Source organism: Pocillopora verrucosa, chromosome 12 (genome assembly GCF_036669915.1).
Source record: "Pocillopora verrucosa isolate sample1 chromosome 12, ASM3666991v2, whole genome shotgun sequence".
Classification (NCBI taxonomy): domain Eukaryota; kingdom Metazoa; phylum Cnidaria; class Anthozoa; order Scleractinia; family Pocilloporidae; genus Pocillopora; species Pocillopora verrucosa.
This window is the reverse complement of record NC_089323.1, coordinates 9485009-9502546: the sequence shown is the minus strand read 5'-3', so window position 1 is coordinate 9502546 and position 17538 is coordinate 9485009. Positions and strand designations below refer to the sequence as shown.

At 38.3% G+C, this 17538-nt stretch overlaps 3 protein-coding genes across 6 annotated transcripts in view; 1 reads left to right on the top strand and 2 right to left on the bottom strand.

Moving 5' to 3' along the window:
* Window positions 1-175: 175 nt before the first annotated feature.
* Window positions 176-3288, bottom strand: LOC131776418 (glutamine synthetase-like). The gene is made up of 4 exons (XM_059092579.2): window positions 2833-3288; window positions 2179-2406; window positions 1804-1970; window positions 176-1010 (listed from the first exon to the last, which is right to left on the bottom strand). The coding sequence occupies exons 1-4, from the start codon at window positions 3283-3285 to the stop codon at window positions 683-685; spliced, it is 1176 nt and encodes a 391-aa protein (XP_058948562.2). The 5' UTR covers window positions 3286-3288; the 3' UTR covers window positions 176-682.
* A 20-nt stretch (window positions 3289-3308) lies between these two features.
* LOC131776421 (cuticle collagen 34-like) lies at window positions 3309-8866 on the top strand. 4 transcript variants are annotated; one of them, XM_059092586.2, is made up of 4 exons: window positions 3309-5271; window positions 5559-5868; window positions 6069-6173; window positions 8115-8866. In XM_059092586.2, the coding sequence occupies exons 2-4, from the start codon at window positions 5676-5678 to the stop codon at window positions 8480-8482; spliced, it is 666 nt and encodes a 221-aa protein (XP_058948569.2). In that variant the 5' UTR covers window positions 3309-5271; window positions 5559-5675; the 3' UTR covers window positions 8483-8866. The 4 variants fall into 4 exon arrangements, with proteins under 4 accessions (XP_058948569.2, XP_058948570.1, XP_058948572.1 ...); XM_059092587.2 differs by having other exon boundaries at window positions 5071-5271; window positions 5814-5868; XM_059092589.2 differs by lacking the exon at window positions 5559-5868 and having other exon boundaries at window positions 5087-5271.
* Window positions 8867-10506: 1640 nt separating this feature from the next.
* Window positions 10507-17538, bottom strand: part of LOC131776417 (DNA-directed RNA polymerase I subunit RPA1) — a 34604-nt gene continuing 27572 nt past the window's right edge. The window contains 7 exon segments of the mRNA XM_059092578.2: window positions 10507-13001; window positions 13986-14096; window positions 14819-14911; window positions 15121-15180; window positions 15436-15516; window positions 16116-16189; window positions 17278-17331. Of these exon segments, the coding sequence (XP_058948561.2) occupies window positions 12708-13001; window positions 13986-14096; window positions 14819-14911; window positions 15121-15180; window positions 15436-15516; window positions 16116-16189; window positions 17278-17331 (767 nt within the window). The 3' untranslated portion in view covers window positions 10507-12707.

Sequence of the window (17538 nt, the reverse complement as noted above, 5' to 3'; positions counted from 1 at the left end):
AGAACTTTTTGAAAGAATCAATTCAATAACTACTGTTTAACTCATAAAACCAATATTGATATACAAACAATGGCACTAGAGATCATGACACCCAACCAAGCCACAAATTAATTACCATGATTGTTTACATTTTTAAAATTTCTATCGAGATGATTGGCTTGTCTCTTGTAACTGCAACAATACTAGAAATATTTGGTTTTTTTTTTAGTTTGATGGTGAAAAATTGCCTTCTGGTAACTACCATAATACTACTAGATTTAACTGTAACATGTCAATATAAAAAAGTTATTGGACACTTTATATTAAGTTCTCAATTAAATAAACATTGTTTGTAATAAGGTTAAATAATCATGAACAGTTTAAGTATGCAAATCATTGTAGCATGTGTTTTAAAACTTCATTTCATACATGGAAAGTGTGAAATTGATAACCAATCAAAACCGCAATCAACAGAACTACAAACTGAAAGCACAAGGTTTCAACATGTCGACTTCAGTTCATCTGATTCACATTTTTATTTATTTAATATTGTGAGCTACCAGGAATCTTAAAGTTAATTAAATAGTTGCATGCTTATACAATTTGCAGTGTAAATAACTGACTCTTTCTCATTTAACAATTTAAAAATGTATCATTACGATAGCTGTAATAAACTTATTTCATACCAAGGATTTTTTCCTCATTACACCTTTGCTAGCAAGATTGTTGTTCTAACAATGGCTTCAGTGACCTGGTATGGATCACAGTTTGATGAAGGTCTCCTGTCTTCAAGATAGCCTTTACCATCTTCAGCACACTGACGAGGGATACGCACACTAGCACCTCGATTAGCCACTCCATGAGAGAAGTTCTCAATTGATGATGTCTCGTGCAGCCCAGTCAAACGTCTTTTGTTATCTTCACCTTCATTGGGGTCATACATCTGAATGTGGTAATCATGTCTGCTTGATAGCTTTTCAATGGCCTCATAGATGTACTTTATTCCTCCTTCTTCTCTCATTGGCTTGGTACTAGAAAGCAGTTCATGGAAAAAATAAGATTTACCTCAGACAGGTGCCTCACTAATGATTCCATTTTTTCATTACCGGTAACTAGAGTTTCATCGTCATTAATGTCTTCACTAGCTGCTTATTAAGTTTATAATCAATTTCAAGATTGCTGTGCTCTGTTTTAAGTGCATTCATGGACACACCCCCAATTATTTAAAAAGCATGGTTGCCATCAAGGAGACTTTGACAGACAACCTCTGCTCAAGTACCAGTATCCAGTTGGAAGACCATTTGTGACGATTGAAAAAAACACTTGGCAATCAAGCCTTTTCCAAGATTTGGTACAGTCTCCCACAATCATTAAAGTCATTGCAAAATTTCAACACCTTTAAGAAATTGCTTAAAACTCACTATTGTAGGGAAGCATTTACTTTATAATTTCTTTTAAGTGTTTCATATCGTATACATCTTTGCGTTCTATTGTAAATTCAAAATTTTAAATAGGTAACAGTAATTTGTAGTCAATTTTAATGTGTAAAGTGCATTTGATCATATCCTCCAGTATGTTAATTTGCACTGTATAAATATTCAATAGATTACTACTATTATTTGTATACTGTCCTTGCCTTTTACCAAAGGAAGAATTCATCCTCAGTGAAACTTTGGCTCAGTCACTGTTGTAACTGCAACATTGTTGTAACTGTTACTGTTACAGTATTAAGAAGCAGTAGAAGTTGTAGCAGTGAAGAAAATTTTCACTGTTATGCTTAAAACAGCTTTTACTGCTTGAATTATTTTCTGTTAAGTCTTTTACCTGTAGTTTGTGTGAGCTCCTGCCCCATTCCAGTCCCCTGGTACTGGTTTGGGGTCAAAACTGACTGTGATTCCAAAATCTTCTGCAACACGATGTAACAGAAATCTTGACATCCAAAGGTGGTCACCCATTTGAATTCCTTCACATGGACCCACCTGGTATTCCCACTATAAGGCAAGCAACAATGTGACATTATAAACACTCAATTTTGAAGACCAATTTCCTCACCCACAGTACATGTAACGGGGTGTGTTAAATATATTTTCATGAGGAATTATGTTGCTCCATTCATGGCGTATTACTTGGTCATTTATTTATTTACTTTCACCGTTACTGTAAAATATTTTAAGCAATGAGAATTACATGTTTTCTCACCTGTGCAGGCATGACTTCAGCATTAGTTCCAGCAATCTTTACACCAGCATACAGACAAGCTCGGTAGTGAGCTTCCACAACATCTCGGCCAAAAACCTTTCCTGTACCAACAGCACAATAATAGGGTCCCTGTGGTCCTGGAAAACCTCCCTTTGGCCAGCCTAAAGGGTGGCCGTCCGTGTCTAACAGTGTGTATTCTTGTTCAATACCAAACCACGGAGCGGCTTTCTAAGAAACAAAGGGAAAGAAAACGTAGATTTTACGTTAGAACAATCGTCAAGTCACGAGGTCGTGTGTTTGGAGTGCCTCCTTCACACAGATTGGACGGAGTCAGGCAGAGGTGAAAAGATTACGGTGTAGTTTGTTCTACACTATTCTAGGTTACTAGGGCATTGGAAATTCGATACAGGATTTATGAAATGAAAATGCGAGTTGTTCTCATTATCTCGGCCTTTCTCGACACTCTCCAACCGAAACTTGTTTTATTTCGAGTGTGCTGTAAATCTTAATAATGGGGTCAGCTATATTTCATTTCCTTTTATATTTAGATTTTAAAGTGTTTCCTTAACACCAAAATTTTTCCTTTTTTAATTTTTCGTAATTCTTACAGATTCATCCGATAACTGAAGGCTTTTGATGATACATTTTCCTTACCTTTGCAAGGTCGACATTCATAGCATCAAAGCAGCTTTTTCTCGTATTTGTTGTGGTTGGCTTGTGGTCAAATCGATGCGTCTCACACAGAACTAACTTGTTCTTTCCCCTCCTGAACGGATCTCTAAACAAAGCTACAGGATGGAGATACACATCACTGTTTGAACCTTCCGCCTGGTTTGTACTGGAGCCATCGAAATTCCAAATGGGAAGATCTTCTGGTTTAGTTGGTTCCTCGCTGACAGTTCTCGTTTTGCAGCGGAGATGCTCGCCGGTTCCGTCTACCCAGATGTACATGGCTTGAATGCTGTCACCTTGATCAAGAGACATGTACTTGGCGAGCGTAGGGTTATTACTTCTCTCATCCATCGTGTTACTCTTAGAAAAAAGCTTCTTGGTGGCGCAGACAGTCGTCTTTAGTGCCAGTAGACGCCGGTTCCTAGGTGCGTTCATTCAGTTTATATTTGAGACCCGGGAATTTAGTAGGCCAATCACAGTTAGTTATCAAAACACTCGTGATCGAACGCGTGTTTATCTTGACGTCAAAAGGCCTTTCGATTGAGGAACACGTGATTCCCATGCGACCAGTAACTTCACTACAATCACGTTCCAGGGAGCGTGTCTGATCCAAACAACCAGAAATGTTTTGTTCGGACCTGCAAGGCTTGTTATTCAACAAACATGCTACTGGCGAAGTGTTCCGGCCATATTTGTTTTTCAAGTGGACGGTCACAGTTTAGAGAATCGCTTGACGTTGACAGCTGCTGTTTTTCCTTCTGATCTACTGACAATGCCGTTTGCGTTTAAAATTTGAATGATTCCACGTAAATCATCGAAACCATTCGTCCAGTTTTCACACATGGTATTAAAATTAACGTACACAGCATTTTTCATAAATCAGCCGGTAGAAAGAGACAAAAACTGTCATCATCAATCTTGTCCCAATAAAAATAACTGAATCAAGGAAATGAGGCCATCGTCGCTCCTGCAGGGGAGCATAGGGCATTAACCATTGGCCTTCCCACTGGACTCTAATTTTGGCAGCTCTCTTTCCCTTTTTCCACTTGATGTTCCTCTTAGAGAGCTTCTATTGACCTTTTCGAAGGCAGGATGGGTAATACTTTATTACCAGGCTTCCTGAGTAAATGCCCAGCCCAACCACTTCTGATATGCAAACTTGACTGGCATGATTCGTGAAGTCTTCCTTACTTACTAACAAACCCGTTGACATAGAGCTTTACCGGCCATAAGCCAGTAAGCTCAAAAACTGCAAAGGAAATCTGATGACACCTGTTGCTCCTGGAATTATTTTAAACTCATTCAAGTAATCCCTTGTGAACCATTAAGACTTACTGGAATAACTTGCCAAAATAATTGCTGCTCTAGGAATTTTTCCCCTTCAAAGTCCCTTCCAGGATATAAAACAAAGTAGTTTGGAATTCTTCAACTAATGTGAATTTGTACGCACCTAAACTCTTTTCTCATCGCCAGCACTCACTTTCACATCGAAATTTCTAGTTTATGTAAGAAAAAAGGTGAATTTAAATGGCTGGTTTTAAAGGTTTCGAGTGGATCGTTTTCAACCATTTCAATACAAAAATACTCACAGTATGCAGTAGAAAGATCCGCTTCCCTCGTCTATATTTCAGCATTAAATTTTAGACAAAACAGTACCGTTTGAAGGAAAAATGATTTTCCAAGACAAAAACCATGGGATCGTGAAATATTAACCCAGATTAATTGAGCAAATAAGAAAAAAAAGACAATAGAATGTAACCTAATCTCTTAGCAAAAACACAAAAGATAATTGTGAAGGCAGTTGTCAACAAAATTATTCAATACTATAGAGATAAAGAATGCTGAATTTAGAAAAACCATGCTTGACACAAATTCTTTTGGAAATATACTGTCAGCCAACAAGGACCAGGTACCGTTTAAAAAACACAGTTTATAATCTCTTGTGAATAAGTCTATAGTGGCTGAGCTCGAACCATAAAGGAAGTGGGGAGTTAAACGAAGAAAATATTTTGGCTCTTTTCCGTCTCTAAGTATGAATTTCTGTATCGTAATGCGTCAGTTCTGTTTCCATTTTCACTAGTAGTTTTAATTGTTATCGCACAAATTTCTCTGATCATTGTTCCTTGAAACTTAGCTTATGTTGAAACACAAGAGTAAACAGGTATAAGGGAGATAAAGGAGAAGTTATCTAACAGAATGTAAAAAAAATATATGATTGTAACTGAAGAATGAAATAGCAATAATATGTTAATAATAAGAAAGTAATGATTATAATATAATAGCAATGATAATTCACCTGTTGATCTGCAGTCCGCTTAACGACTGGTGACTAAAAGGAGGAGAGAGGTTGGGCGATAGCTGAGCGATGATTGGACAGTGCGGTCTTCTGGGAACCTTTCTTTTCTTGTGTTTACAGCTATGGTAAATATTGGATGCGATTTTCGAGATTACTTTTTTCCCTAATTAACGTTGTTTGCTTCAGGATATCCTTTCCGGACAACGTTTTATCAGGTTTATTCTCGCCAGTAATTTCTCGTTAAAAAAAACAACTATTTTCTATTGGATACAAAAGAGTCGTCCAGTACGCAATAATTTATCGTTTTCGATTTCAGCTCTGAGCTAAAACAAAGATCAAATCTATACCCCATTTTACGAGTAGCACTTAATTCATGAATTCGTCAAAAAGACTGCTGATGCTTTTCTTTTAGTTCCTTGATATTTTGCAATCAACACTAAGAGGCAAACCATATACCACCATGATGCTAGCACCAGCACTACAACCACCGTTTGAACGGATGCTAAAAAAATGAGAGCTTTGTAGAATTATGAAAGACGATAGGCAGTGTCTCCCTTACTCCCAAGTTAAGGAATTTTTTTTCCTTTTTATTCTCAAAACACTTAAAATTACACCCTTAACAAAATGTTCTAGTTGCAAAATATTTGTAACTGTGAATGTCCACCAGAAACTCAAAGCGAACAACCAGGCTTCCAACTTTGTCCCAACAAGACAAAAGAATGGTGAGTCATTAAAATTCAACTTCACGTGAAAGTGTCAATAATTAAAAGCCCGCACACAATATAAAAGTAACCATGATGATCCTTTGTGATAAGCCGCCTTGACCGAGGAATACGAGCTTGGTACGTATGTCGCCAACAAAGACTCTCTAACCACTAAGTACATTTCCAATCCGCTAAATCATTTGCGTTGTTCTTTGCAGGAACCATGGACGGCAGATTAACTTTCTGTGTTGTTTTTACGTCTATAATTCTCCTCGTCAAATCATGGCCGACAGAAATACGAGTTGCTGCAAAGCAAGAATCAGGTCAGTTGGATGTTGTTTTCTTTTGTTACCTTACTCCATTGGAATGGATCAAAATTGTGGTAATCATAAACGACTTCAAGACTGCCCTTTTTTTCCAGTTGATTTGTAAGAAAAAAAGGCTCTGCTAAAACTGAACTAAATGTTATTTTACCTTAACCAGAACTATTCCTTTATCTCAAATATATCTAAGAGTATTCCTTGTTCCATTGTTTCCATAAGGCAAGTTAGAGTAATTTCCTCCATCGTCCCTGCTACACTGAACTTCGATATCGCATGTTATTAGAAATAAACCTCCAGGGAAAATGGAAAATTTCCATTGAAAATTAATTTTCTTATGCTGAAAATTAGAAAAAAGTTGACCGAAATGGATAAGTATAAAGTATTCAGTCATATAAACATATGTTGGCCGTTTATGCGGGCGAGGCTTGAAAGTTAGATGTTGCAGTGAAATGACTGTGAAATACTTTTTGAACGATTTTTGTACGCTAGTATCCACTATACGGCTGCGAATATATCAAATCATCTATGTGAACTGCGGATTAATAAATGAATATGAGAGTGATGTTTATGTAACTATTCCTCCTCATTTTTGGAGATATGGGTAACACTCAGCAAGGAATTCTTCACGATCAATCCATAACAGAGTAAGCTTGGAGTAACTGACAAAATCGGCTGCGAAAAGAAAATCGTTATGAGTTGATGACGAAGCTTCAAATTATGGCAAACGATTAAAGTAACAAAGTTTACGCTGCCTTCCCTTAGTTAGTTGCTCCCAAAAGAGGGAACATTTCGCTATTGTGTGAGGGACTTCATTAACGCGTGTGGGCTGGTGCCGGACTGCACCACACGTGTCGTGAATATTCAATAACGAACCTGATAAAATTTCATTGTTCCCGTTGGTAGTGTCGTCCACAAGCACCTGCAATTTAGCCCCTGTTAGAAAACTGAGTTTAAGAAATATTAAAACGGGTTTTGAATCTAGTAAGAATATTGCAGATTCGTTTACCTGTTGACTTGTAGCATTGGTAAACTGATGAACTAAAGACATCTGCGTCGGTCGCGAAATTCAGGTTGCTCGGCGGCTTTCATTGCCACAACAGCAAAACATTACTTATACGAGCTGCGTTTCGCTAGGTGGCTGACTGACCTATACCTGTCTAAAGAAAGATGTTTATGGCTTTGTCACGAGCGTGATAAGTTGAACTGAGACCTTCGGATTCCGCGGCGTGATGCTCCACCACCGATCTAAAGCTTGGTCATGACTTGTCTCATGTTTGACAAGAGTCCTGCATACTGCTGGGATCTGCAATGTAGTTACACCTGCCTACTTGTCGTAATTTAATAAAGCGAGTTTCCTTTTCTAATTTCCGCAGATATATAGATGATAAATGCAGACAACTATGTAAGGGGTATGGTTAAAAAAAGGGAATGACATAGTTGATCAACCATCTATTCATCGAGGAAAGCTAGCGTTAGTTCACTGATTTACACTTTTCTGTCACTTGTCGTCAAGTGAGTGGTAGCTGTTCAAGACTGCACTCGCCTGCTGACCATAACACAGCAAAATCTTAATCAATCGTAATCAGTTTCTCCTCATAAAAAACTGCAATGAAAAGTATAGAAATCAGACGCATTTAAAATGTAAATTATACTCGAGTGGAACGCTCATTTATGGCTAGTTATATGAATAAATTTTGGAGAAATAAAAGCTTGACAACAATTCTTGCTGAGAAATATTATTGGAGCACTAATGGCGCTGCTTCTTCCATAATAACAATCCGTGTTTCGATGAATTCGATATTTTATTATCTGAAATGATTACTTTAATTCAATTCTTTACATGCGCGTTCTTGGGCCTTTGGCGTGACTTAAGTGATTTACAAGATAATTTTTCTTCACTGAATGAAGTCTTTTTTCTTTTTATTTCATTCTAACGGCCAGGTGGAAAAAGACAGATGTGGTATCCTCCTCCACCACCACCCCCACCTCCACCACCACCACCACCTCCTGGCCCCCCAGGGTCAGATGGACCCATGGGACCCCCGGGACCTCAAGGACCAGACGGACCAAAAGGGCCTCCAGGGCCCCCAGGGCTACCAGGACCACCGGGGATACCAGGATATCCCGGAAATCCCGCGGGACCCCCAGGCAGACCAGGGCCTCCTGGACCTCCCGGACCGGCCGGTGGCCAAGGACCCCCTGGAGACATGGGAGCAGTTGGCGCTCCTGGTGGAGCAGGCGGAGCTGGACAGCACTTGGGAAAACGAAAGAGAGAATTAACTGAGTGGGGAGAAATCACGAGACTATGAGGGACTTCAAAACTGAAGAACATTGCTGACTTATCTCAAGAATTTTAGGCTGGCTTTGACACTGCACCAGGGATTTCGGATAATTTTTTTGTATGTAAGTCGACACATTTTGTACTTCCAGGTTCGAATCATATTTACATGGTTCGGGCGTTTATGTTTTGAAATTATTTCAAGTTAGATAAGAAAAAGATTTTGTAAACAGTTGACCGTAGATCGTGAAACCATCAAGGCTAAAAATTTAACACAAAATTTGACATTCTTTTTTGTTGTTTTTGAGGACAAAAGAGATCCGAAAAAAAATTTATGGCCACTTTGGTAAACAGATGATGTTATAGTGTTGTAGAAATATCCTCAGAGATTAGTCAAATAAAGATATTTAGTTGAGTCTCAAGTTTGGTTTACCTATCTACTCATGTACAAAGGTGAATCCTTGATTGGAGTGTACCAGATTACTTCATTCATACGGTCATACCTGCATTAAGCGGCCACCGTCGGGAAATGGCTCGGAGGCCGCTCAATACAGGTTGACCGCATAATAGGATATTAAAAAAACAACAACAATAAAAGAATGTAATATTATGTCATAGATGACCTTTTAATGTACAAAAACTAGCTCAAAATTACTCTTAATATTGATTTCGGGAGATGAATAAGGATTAAATTTACTTGAAAGATTATTCTTAGTTTTATTTGAGTAGTCTTACCGTTCAGTACAGGTGGGTGACAATACAAACAGGCCGTTGAGACTCAGTAAAGGGTGACCACGGGCGCTCAATAGAAGTAACCGCTTGATAGAGGTGAAAACTATAGTAATTAATAAGTAAAAATTTACCGACTTTGAAAACCGACCGCTCAACACAGGTTCAACTTCGTGCGATAGTAAAAGAATGTTTTAATTTCTCGATTGAATGATCATCTCCCGGAACATGAACAAAAAGTGGCCTCGGCTAATAGCTGTCATCCCCTAAACGCTGCGATCTTACTCTTATTTGAATTTTCTGATGACGCAATTGAGAATTCAGTAGCTTCTAATCAGAGCTCTTTCCAACAAGAGTAGGGAGACAGGCATGAATACTGCAATCTGCCGTTCATTAAAAAAAGAGAAAACTTAACTGTTTCGAGCGCAACTACTAAGAACCAAAGAGGAGAAAGCCCCTACATATTAAGGACCTCTTTACATGGAGGTGCGGGACCCTAGGCAGGTGACGTAACCCGCCTGTTCATATAATCTCTTATTTCATCTTGATCACGTTTTTATAATAGGCGGGGTGATCCACCCTGGCGGGTTACCCTGGTAGGGTTACCTTGTCAGCCGGGGTGACAATTTACCACGTAAACGTCTCAAGGTAAGATAACCCGCCGAACCGGGGTGGCGTTCATGTCACAATAAGATTAAATGAACAAAATAATAGCGAAACACGAGTGGTTAAAAGTTAATACATTTCCTGACCGTCCCATGTAGACCTAAAACGTTAAACCCCAATTTTTTCCTGTTATCTTAGCAATGAAACCTCACCAGCGATTCAGTCACGTTTTTACTTTGAACTGAACTCTACATCGAGCTTTTAGCGAAAATCTTAGAGGAAAATAAATTACTTTTCTTCGGCAACGTTTTACCACACGTCGCCGTCGTGATATTTTAAACTCCTTAATTACAAGTGCGATAACAATCTCGAAAAACTTCACACCAGCATCCCTGGTTTGAAAGGTTGTATGTAACCGGGGGTTACCTCACCTACCTGGGGTCCCCCATATCCATTTAAACAGTTCCCAGAATATATCCCACACGTATATTTATAAAGGTAATAGGACCGAGTGTAGTCCAATCAGGTCTGTAATCATACGAGTGATTAACAAAATCGCGGGAGTCCGAAATGTCAATCGCGAGTATGATTACAAACAGAATTGGGCGACACAAAGTCCTGTTACCAATTAATCACAATGTTACAATTTCCGAAAACAACAAATACTTTTGGGACAAATATGTGCTGTAGAAAAAATGTCTAAGAAAGAAATTCCTCAACTTTGGAAATCCTACAATTTTATTAAGATAAGTGGTTGTTGCTATGGTGATTGTGACAAATTCTGTGATTAGCGGATTTGACCGAAAGGACTACGATTGGCTGCTTCAATTGTCCGATTGCAGGTGTCCGATTACAGCCAACTGTTCCATTACACCTCTACAAAACGATTAGTGAATAATAAAGCAGCTAATACACCAATCACATTTGAGGAAATTTTAATGGTTATGATTAATGAATGTAAACGTCCAAGTATTTGAAATATCTACGTAGGAAACCATCGTGGGAGCATCCACGTAACGCTGGCAGTAAAACCAATGTGCAGGACCTTTTCTCAGTATACATCTTATATTTTGACCTGGAACAGGTCAAAATACATAACCTTTCCTCCATATCCATAAGTCAACATAATCTGTGGTTACACTACAGACTGTTGCAGTTGAGATACGACATCGGTTAACAGTTGATTTACTATAAACACTACGATGTTAGTCTTGTTTCAGTTTTCTGATTACGCAGTTGAGAGTTCTATGGCGTTCTATGGCTTCTATTCTCATCTCTTTCCAACGACAGCTACAAGCATGGATCCACGGATCGTGGTTTATCTTACAGAAACTAACCTGGCTTCAGTTGTTCGAAGGGTGGATAACACTAACCACTAGATAAATCGCGATCCGTTGGATAGCGTAGTACGTTTAGGCCCTGAACTTTTTCAAACTCAACTGGTTACGACAAGAAATGAAAAAGCCACACATACTGTTAATATACCTATAACATAACTATCGTCCTCCTATTGGGCACCCAAAAGCATGCTAAATGGCCCTCTCGGACATTTAGCTTAGAAGATAATTATCTGTGCACTACAATAAATGGTTTGATCCCGGAGGTAACAGTCTGATCGTCCGGGTAAGCGTGAGTCGTTTCTATGGTGCCTGTAGTAGCCGAGACCTGTTGAGTGGAAGAAGTCTGTTCTACGTTAGTAAACAAGCTTTCCATTGTCAGTAGGTCACTCGTTGGTTAGGCCTAACCTACAAAACCAACTACTTTCAACGACTGACTCTGGAAAGCTGGTTTAGTAACTTAGAACAGACTCACCTACTCTCCTCAACAGGTGTCAACTACTCCGGCACCATACAAACGACTCTTTAACGTTACAAACGAACAAAACAGAACGATTTAACTTTGCCGACGAATCGAAACCGACCTACGCCACTTGAGCCTTAAAGCCAAAAACATCACAGCAAAACTGATCAATCAGTTTATACGAATCGGACTTAGAACATTCGACTGACAACTACTATTCACTTGATTCTGATGACTTCCGCTCAGGTAGTCGAAACGTCAGCCTCCACTACCGACAACAGTCCTTCTCAGGATCACACTCACCCGGACGATCAGACTATACTATCATATCTGTGCACTATTGACAAGTTAATAATTTATAAGTACATTTCAGGGTAAACTAGACAATGAAGGACCCACGTACGAGCAAACAGGTCCTCCCGGTCGTAGACACGAGAGATAATTCATATATCTGTTGCAATCACGGAAAAAGTGAATCACAACGAATATATTGAGGAAAAGCAGAGGGATAAAGACTAGCCTTGACTTTAAGGAATTCTCGAAAAACCAGAAGCAGTGGAGTACGGACTGTTATGGTTCTCGAAAACGACCAGTGAGACCGGTCAATCTTTTTTAGTTTTTCGATCTCATCTTGAAAGCAAGATGTAGCAACAACATTTAACTGATTTTCCTCGATCCACAAAAAGTAAGTTCCCATCAATAATAATAATAACAATAATACATTCCCGCAAAATAAAATGCCTCAGAAACTCACTCCTATCAGTGAAATCAGAATTGTACATGCGAGTTTCTCCATCTACCTCACTGGAAAAATCCATCTTTAACTCACTATACCTGTAGCTCATCTCTGCATAACTCAAACATTTGTAAAATCTCAAGAGATTGGCCTTATCATTACGTGCGTCTGAGCGCTGCAGTTCGCCAATTATTGTTCCAACCGAGGATACGGTATCATATAAGTCACGAGTCACCAAAAAGAATTACCTGGAGTATTATTTAAGGATTTGCTTAGGGTTAGTTAGCTATAACAAAAAGGTGAAATCGTTTCCTGCGATCGCGGTTTGACTTTAAATTTGCGAATCATCCAAAGGTGACAAGATCAAAGGACTTAAGCCAAATATTTAGCAGAGCGGCTGCAGCAGCTCAAAACATCCTGTACCACTCTCAACGACCCGGCCAACGACCAGTCTAGAAGATGGAGAAACCAAACGTTCTGTGTCCCCTGAAAGAACCGCTCCACGAAGAAAGTGTGTCGTCGTTTCAAAACTCATTTTTTGAAAAGGAGAAGCGTTTGATTCAAGTCCAAGGCGATTAAATGGCTTGATTGTCCCTTCGTAAGTCATGTAGTCCGATATGAGACTAAGGTGACGTGGATCTACGTTGATTCCATAGGCATTGAATACGTTCTTTATTTCCTTGAGAAACAAGAAAACCGTGAAACAACTTAAAATCTGACCAGAGTAAAAACGGAGGGGAGAGAGGTGGACATAGGAAGTGAAAGTAGGATAACATGAGATAATTGATTGGCTTCATGTTCAATGATATCATAAGACTGCCAACTGAGAATTGTGAGCGATAGAGGAAATTGGCTAGTGATTCATTAGTGTGGCGCTTTCAAGGTCAACTAGAACAGAACAAATGAAGTAAAAACGAAACGTTGAGAATGAAAAAAAAAATTAGACTTTCGGACTCACCGTGGAACAATAAGTCACTTATTGGAACACTAATGTGGTGTTTTTTGCGAAAACAGATAAAGAACTGTTGTGGGGATAAGGATTGAACATACTGCAATAATATAGGATGCAATCTATAGCTAAAAAAACCCGACTCTGACCGGTGCCGGACCCGGTGCCGTAGGATTTCACTCTGTGAGTTGATAATAAGTTTTGAGTAGGCTTCAACGTTGACTTAAAATGGATGTGCTCTAGCAAACAAAATCACTGGAATCCAAAATGTATCACTTACTTAGAGTTCGCGAGCATTAAAGGAAAACACCATCCATTATTCGGTGAGAATTCTTGGCAGCATGCTCATTGCGAGAAAGTCAGACATTCTGACATTCAGAATTAGCACGAGCATGCTACAGTGAGGTAAACTTAGACTAGCAATGAACGGACGAAAGAGTATCTCATCATTTCGATACTTAAAATGAGCGTAAAATAATATTTCAGACATCACCAAACGCTTTGGGAAATAAATCGCAGTGTTTGATGGGCTCTTACACCAGAGCCTTGTAGTGATGTCCATTGTCTAATGTTGACTTTTGGACATGTTGAAACTGGTTTACTGAGCAAAAGGAATACATTCCAATTCCTTTTTACCATCTGACTATTCTGTTGCTGTTAGCCACTTTATTGACAAACTGTTTCTTTGTAAATAAACAAAGTAAGGAAAAATACCTTTTTTATAACTTTTGCTGCAGCTTCAATTCCATAAACCCTTGCCATAGCATGAATATCGTTAGTATACACCTTTGTCAAGTCTAATACGTCTTCATATTGCCACGTTTCCTGATAAAATAGCACGTGGAAAACTTAATCAATACTTATATGTTAGGAAATCAGTGAAAAGCAAAAAACCATCATGCACAGACATATTACGTTAATCACATGATGAAGACACAAAGCTTCAACAAAAACGAAGAACACTTGCAAAACCTTCGCTTTGTGAACTTCAAGTGAAAACCCAGACAATATTTTAACAACAATTAATACTATACGTCAATTAGCACACTGTACATAAAAAGCATTTAGAAGATTTATAAGTACACCAATCAGTCCCCAATAATCCATAATAGTCTAGCAATGTCTGAATGGTCAAGCACGTGCCTCACTGTTATTAACCAAATTAGTCACTTTGTATACCAGCAAGTTAGTCAAGCAGTCTGAACGATTCTGAAGGCTAAGATGATGAAGAGGCGGACGAGTAAGATGCAGTTGATCAGTCAGTAGTCAGCTATTTATGATGAGAATTCTTTTTCTACCATTCTCTAAATTAATTATCAAATGAGAGGACACCAAAAAAATTTTCGATCTGGGATCGCAAAAATTGTCCGCAATTTCAAAACAGTGGGAGTTGTTTAAAGTCATTTCATTGTAGTTTTAACCAAGGATTCAACTTTTGTTGATAACAATAAGCTGTTCAGATGGCAATACGCAACTTGACATGATATTTACCAACTTAAAAGTAAGGAAGGAATAAATATAATTCGGTGACATCGACCACTACTTACTTGAATATTAACTCCTTCTGTTTTCAGCACGACGGTATCGTTATTTTCAATTAAAAAACATCGATTTATGTGCGGCGTTTCATAGACAACACTCTGTTGAGAGATAAAGTACAACAGATATCAGAGTACTCTTGGGTGAGCTACATTGTGTCATATCAGTGCACTTGGAGCAAGAAAACGTCACTTACAGCCTCAGCCTTCAACGTCCGCTACAAACTAAACAATTCCCAAAATAACCCAAGCTGTGATTTCAAGGTAACGCACCCGTGTGAATACAAGTTTCCCGATTTTTTTAAACTTACCTTATAGGCGAGTTTCTCAATCAGAGATGACAGTTGTATCTTAAAACTATCAGCAGGAAACTGCAAAAATAAGATTCTATATATCAGTACCATGAAAGCACCCTGATGAAGTCGTTCTCTTTGGAATTCATGGCACGACGAATAAACTCAAGATAATTGGCGATCATACTCAAGTTATCTTTTGAAAAGAAATCTTTTTTCCTTAAATGTAACGTTCGCTTTTCAAAACGTTCACTGGTTTAAGCGAGAGAGACTACGTATGGATATCTGAATATTCAGTGAATAAAGTAAAAACACAAGACAAGGCTAACATACCATCAAGGACACTTCACACCATTCTTCTTTCTTGACATCGTAAGAATAGCCTCCAATGCGAATGTCACTTTCCAAAACACGCTGAAGAGATATAGAAGAGATGGTGGTTAGCTCTGATTCATATGACAATCACGAAAGCGTCTCTTGCACTTTTAGTCTTGTGGGCTTGCATTTCAACATATTCAGCTATCACGACGAATGCAACTTAGCAACTGACAAACATTAAGAGCTTCGGTATAGTAGTTCTCCATGAGAATATTTGCTTTTTCAAGTAATTAATATTATTCAAAAGACACGGGTTTGTAGCCAATTGAGACTCCAAATCAGAATGATTGTTTAACATTGACTATAACACAATAAGTGCTCATAACTGATTGTTGAAGTAAGCTGTGTCCATTCTGCAGTCGCTTTGGCTGTACGTTCCGCGCTCTTGAATCGAGTGTGAACGTTTGCAGTGCGCGGATGTGAGATATTGGCAAAATTTTAAAATAATTATTACTCTAGTCATCCTGTCTAAATTTGTTAAACGTACCTCCAAATGTCAATATATCATGATTGACTCATTTTTGTTTTGGTTTCGGACTGGGTAGCAAAATTGTGGACTTGCATTAAACAGAATCCTGGTTTGAGAGCCTTGTAAGTCTACACTAGTCACAACGATATTTTTCATAGCAGATTACCTGTATTCGCGCATCATCGGTCTTCCTTGATTTCCGTTTGCCTTTACTTTCATTGTATTTCAAATCTTCGTCATCTATTTGGAAAACAGAGATAGACGAATGACTACAACCTCCATTTTCGCGAACAGTCCATAATATTACTTCTAAACTTTGCCAGATATCAAACAAACGTAAGAGTTGGCTGCTATTTTGCATGTGTGTAGTTACCGCTTTCCTCAGGCCTGGACCTCCTTGTAAAACAAAGCAGTTTACCTGATGAATATTCAATCTACCAAATATTTTCGCTCCCTCGCATTTGGTTTAACGACATAAAGTGAATGGATATTAACCTAGCTAAAACTGTGGATAATACAGTGACATTCTTCAAATGATATTCCCCTGTATATAAACAAGTCCGTCCAATAAGATGAATATCTTAAAAGTTGATTGAAGACAAAATTGAATTTTGCAGTTGTAACAAAGTAAAGGTGATATCAAAAATTTTAGGAGTCAAAATCTACTCTGTAAACGCTTTTGATAGTATAATGTTTATAAATTCTATTTTTCCGCCCGCTGAAAAAAAATTAATGAATTATAAACACAGTAACCTCCATCTGGAGCGAAACTGTGCTCGCATATTTGTACTTTGACATTGACTCTTTCTTGAGGCTCACAACTTCTCGGAACAGACATTGCCCGAATGGAACTTATTGTTTACATGGTAACTAAAAAAGTAGAGTGTAATGAACACATATAAAAACGCAAATACATATCGATAATGAATAAAATAAATAAGTCGTTCTTATTTCAATCACAACCACCGCAACCAAAACTAAACCAGTGACAGTGTTCAAGGAAAAAAATGTTGACTTGTCAACGGCGGGTAGATCTACCAGACACTCACAAATCATAATATTTTATTACGACCGATTTCAACTATTGTTCAATCATTGGAATATCGGGTTTGTTTTTCACAATTATTTCAACAATCTCTACCTGACGGCTTAGAAGAAACGATAATTAATTTTCAACGGGAGAGCATGGGCACAATTACGCATGAGTAGAGCAGATGACATTGCACACAAGAAGACCATCATTGGTAGGTCGCGTGGTGAAGAGGTGTGTTCTTAGCCAGTGAAAAGGAAGGAAAGCTGCATCGAAAGATAGTACAAATAGTGTGTACCCTGTATAGTTGCGTCCATTCTTGAGCTGATTGTTGCTTCACTGCTATCTCCATCTGTTCAATAAAAGAAATTAAGTTAAATATGTAAAAAAACATCAGCTGTAGCAAGCTACAAGCAGTGACTTTACATGTAGAATTATGTCCAGGATCGCTATTTGCAATAAAATTAACAACAAAAAGAAGACCACGTACTACTCAAGCGACATCCACACACAATAAAAGAGTAAAACATAAGGGACCAACTTACCAAAATTTTCAAAA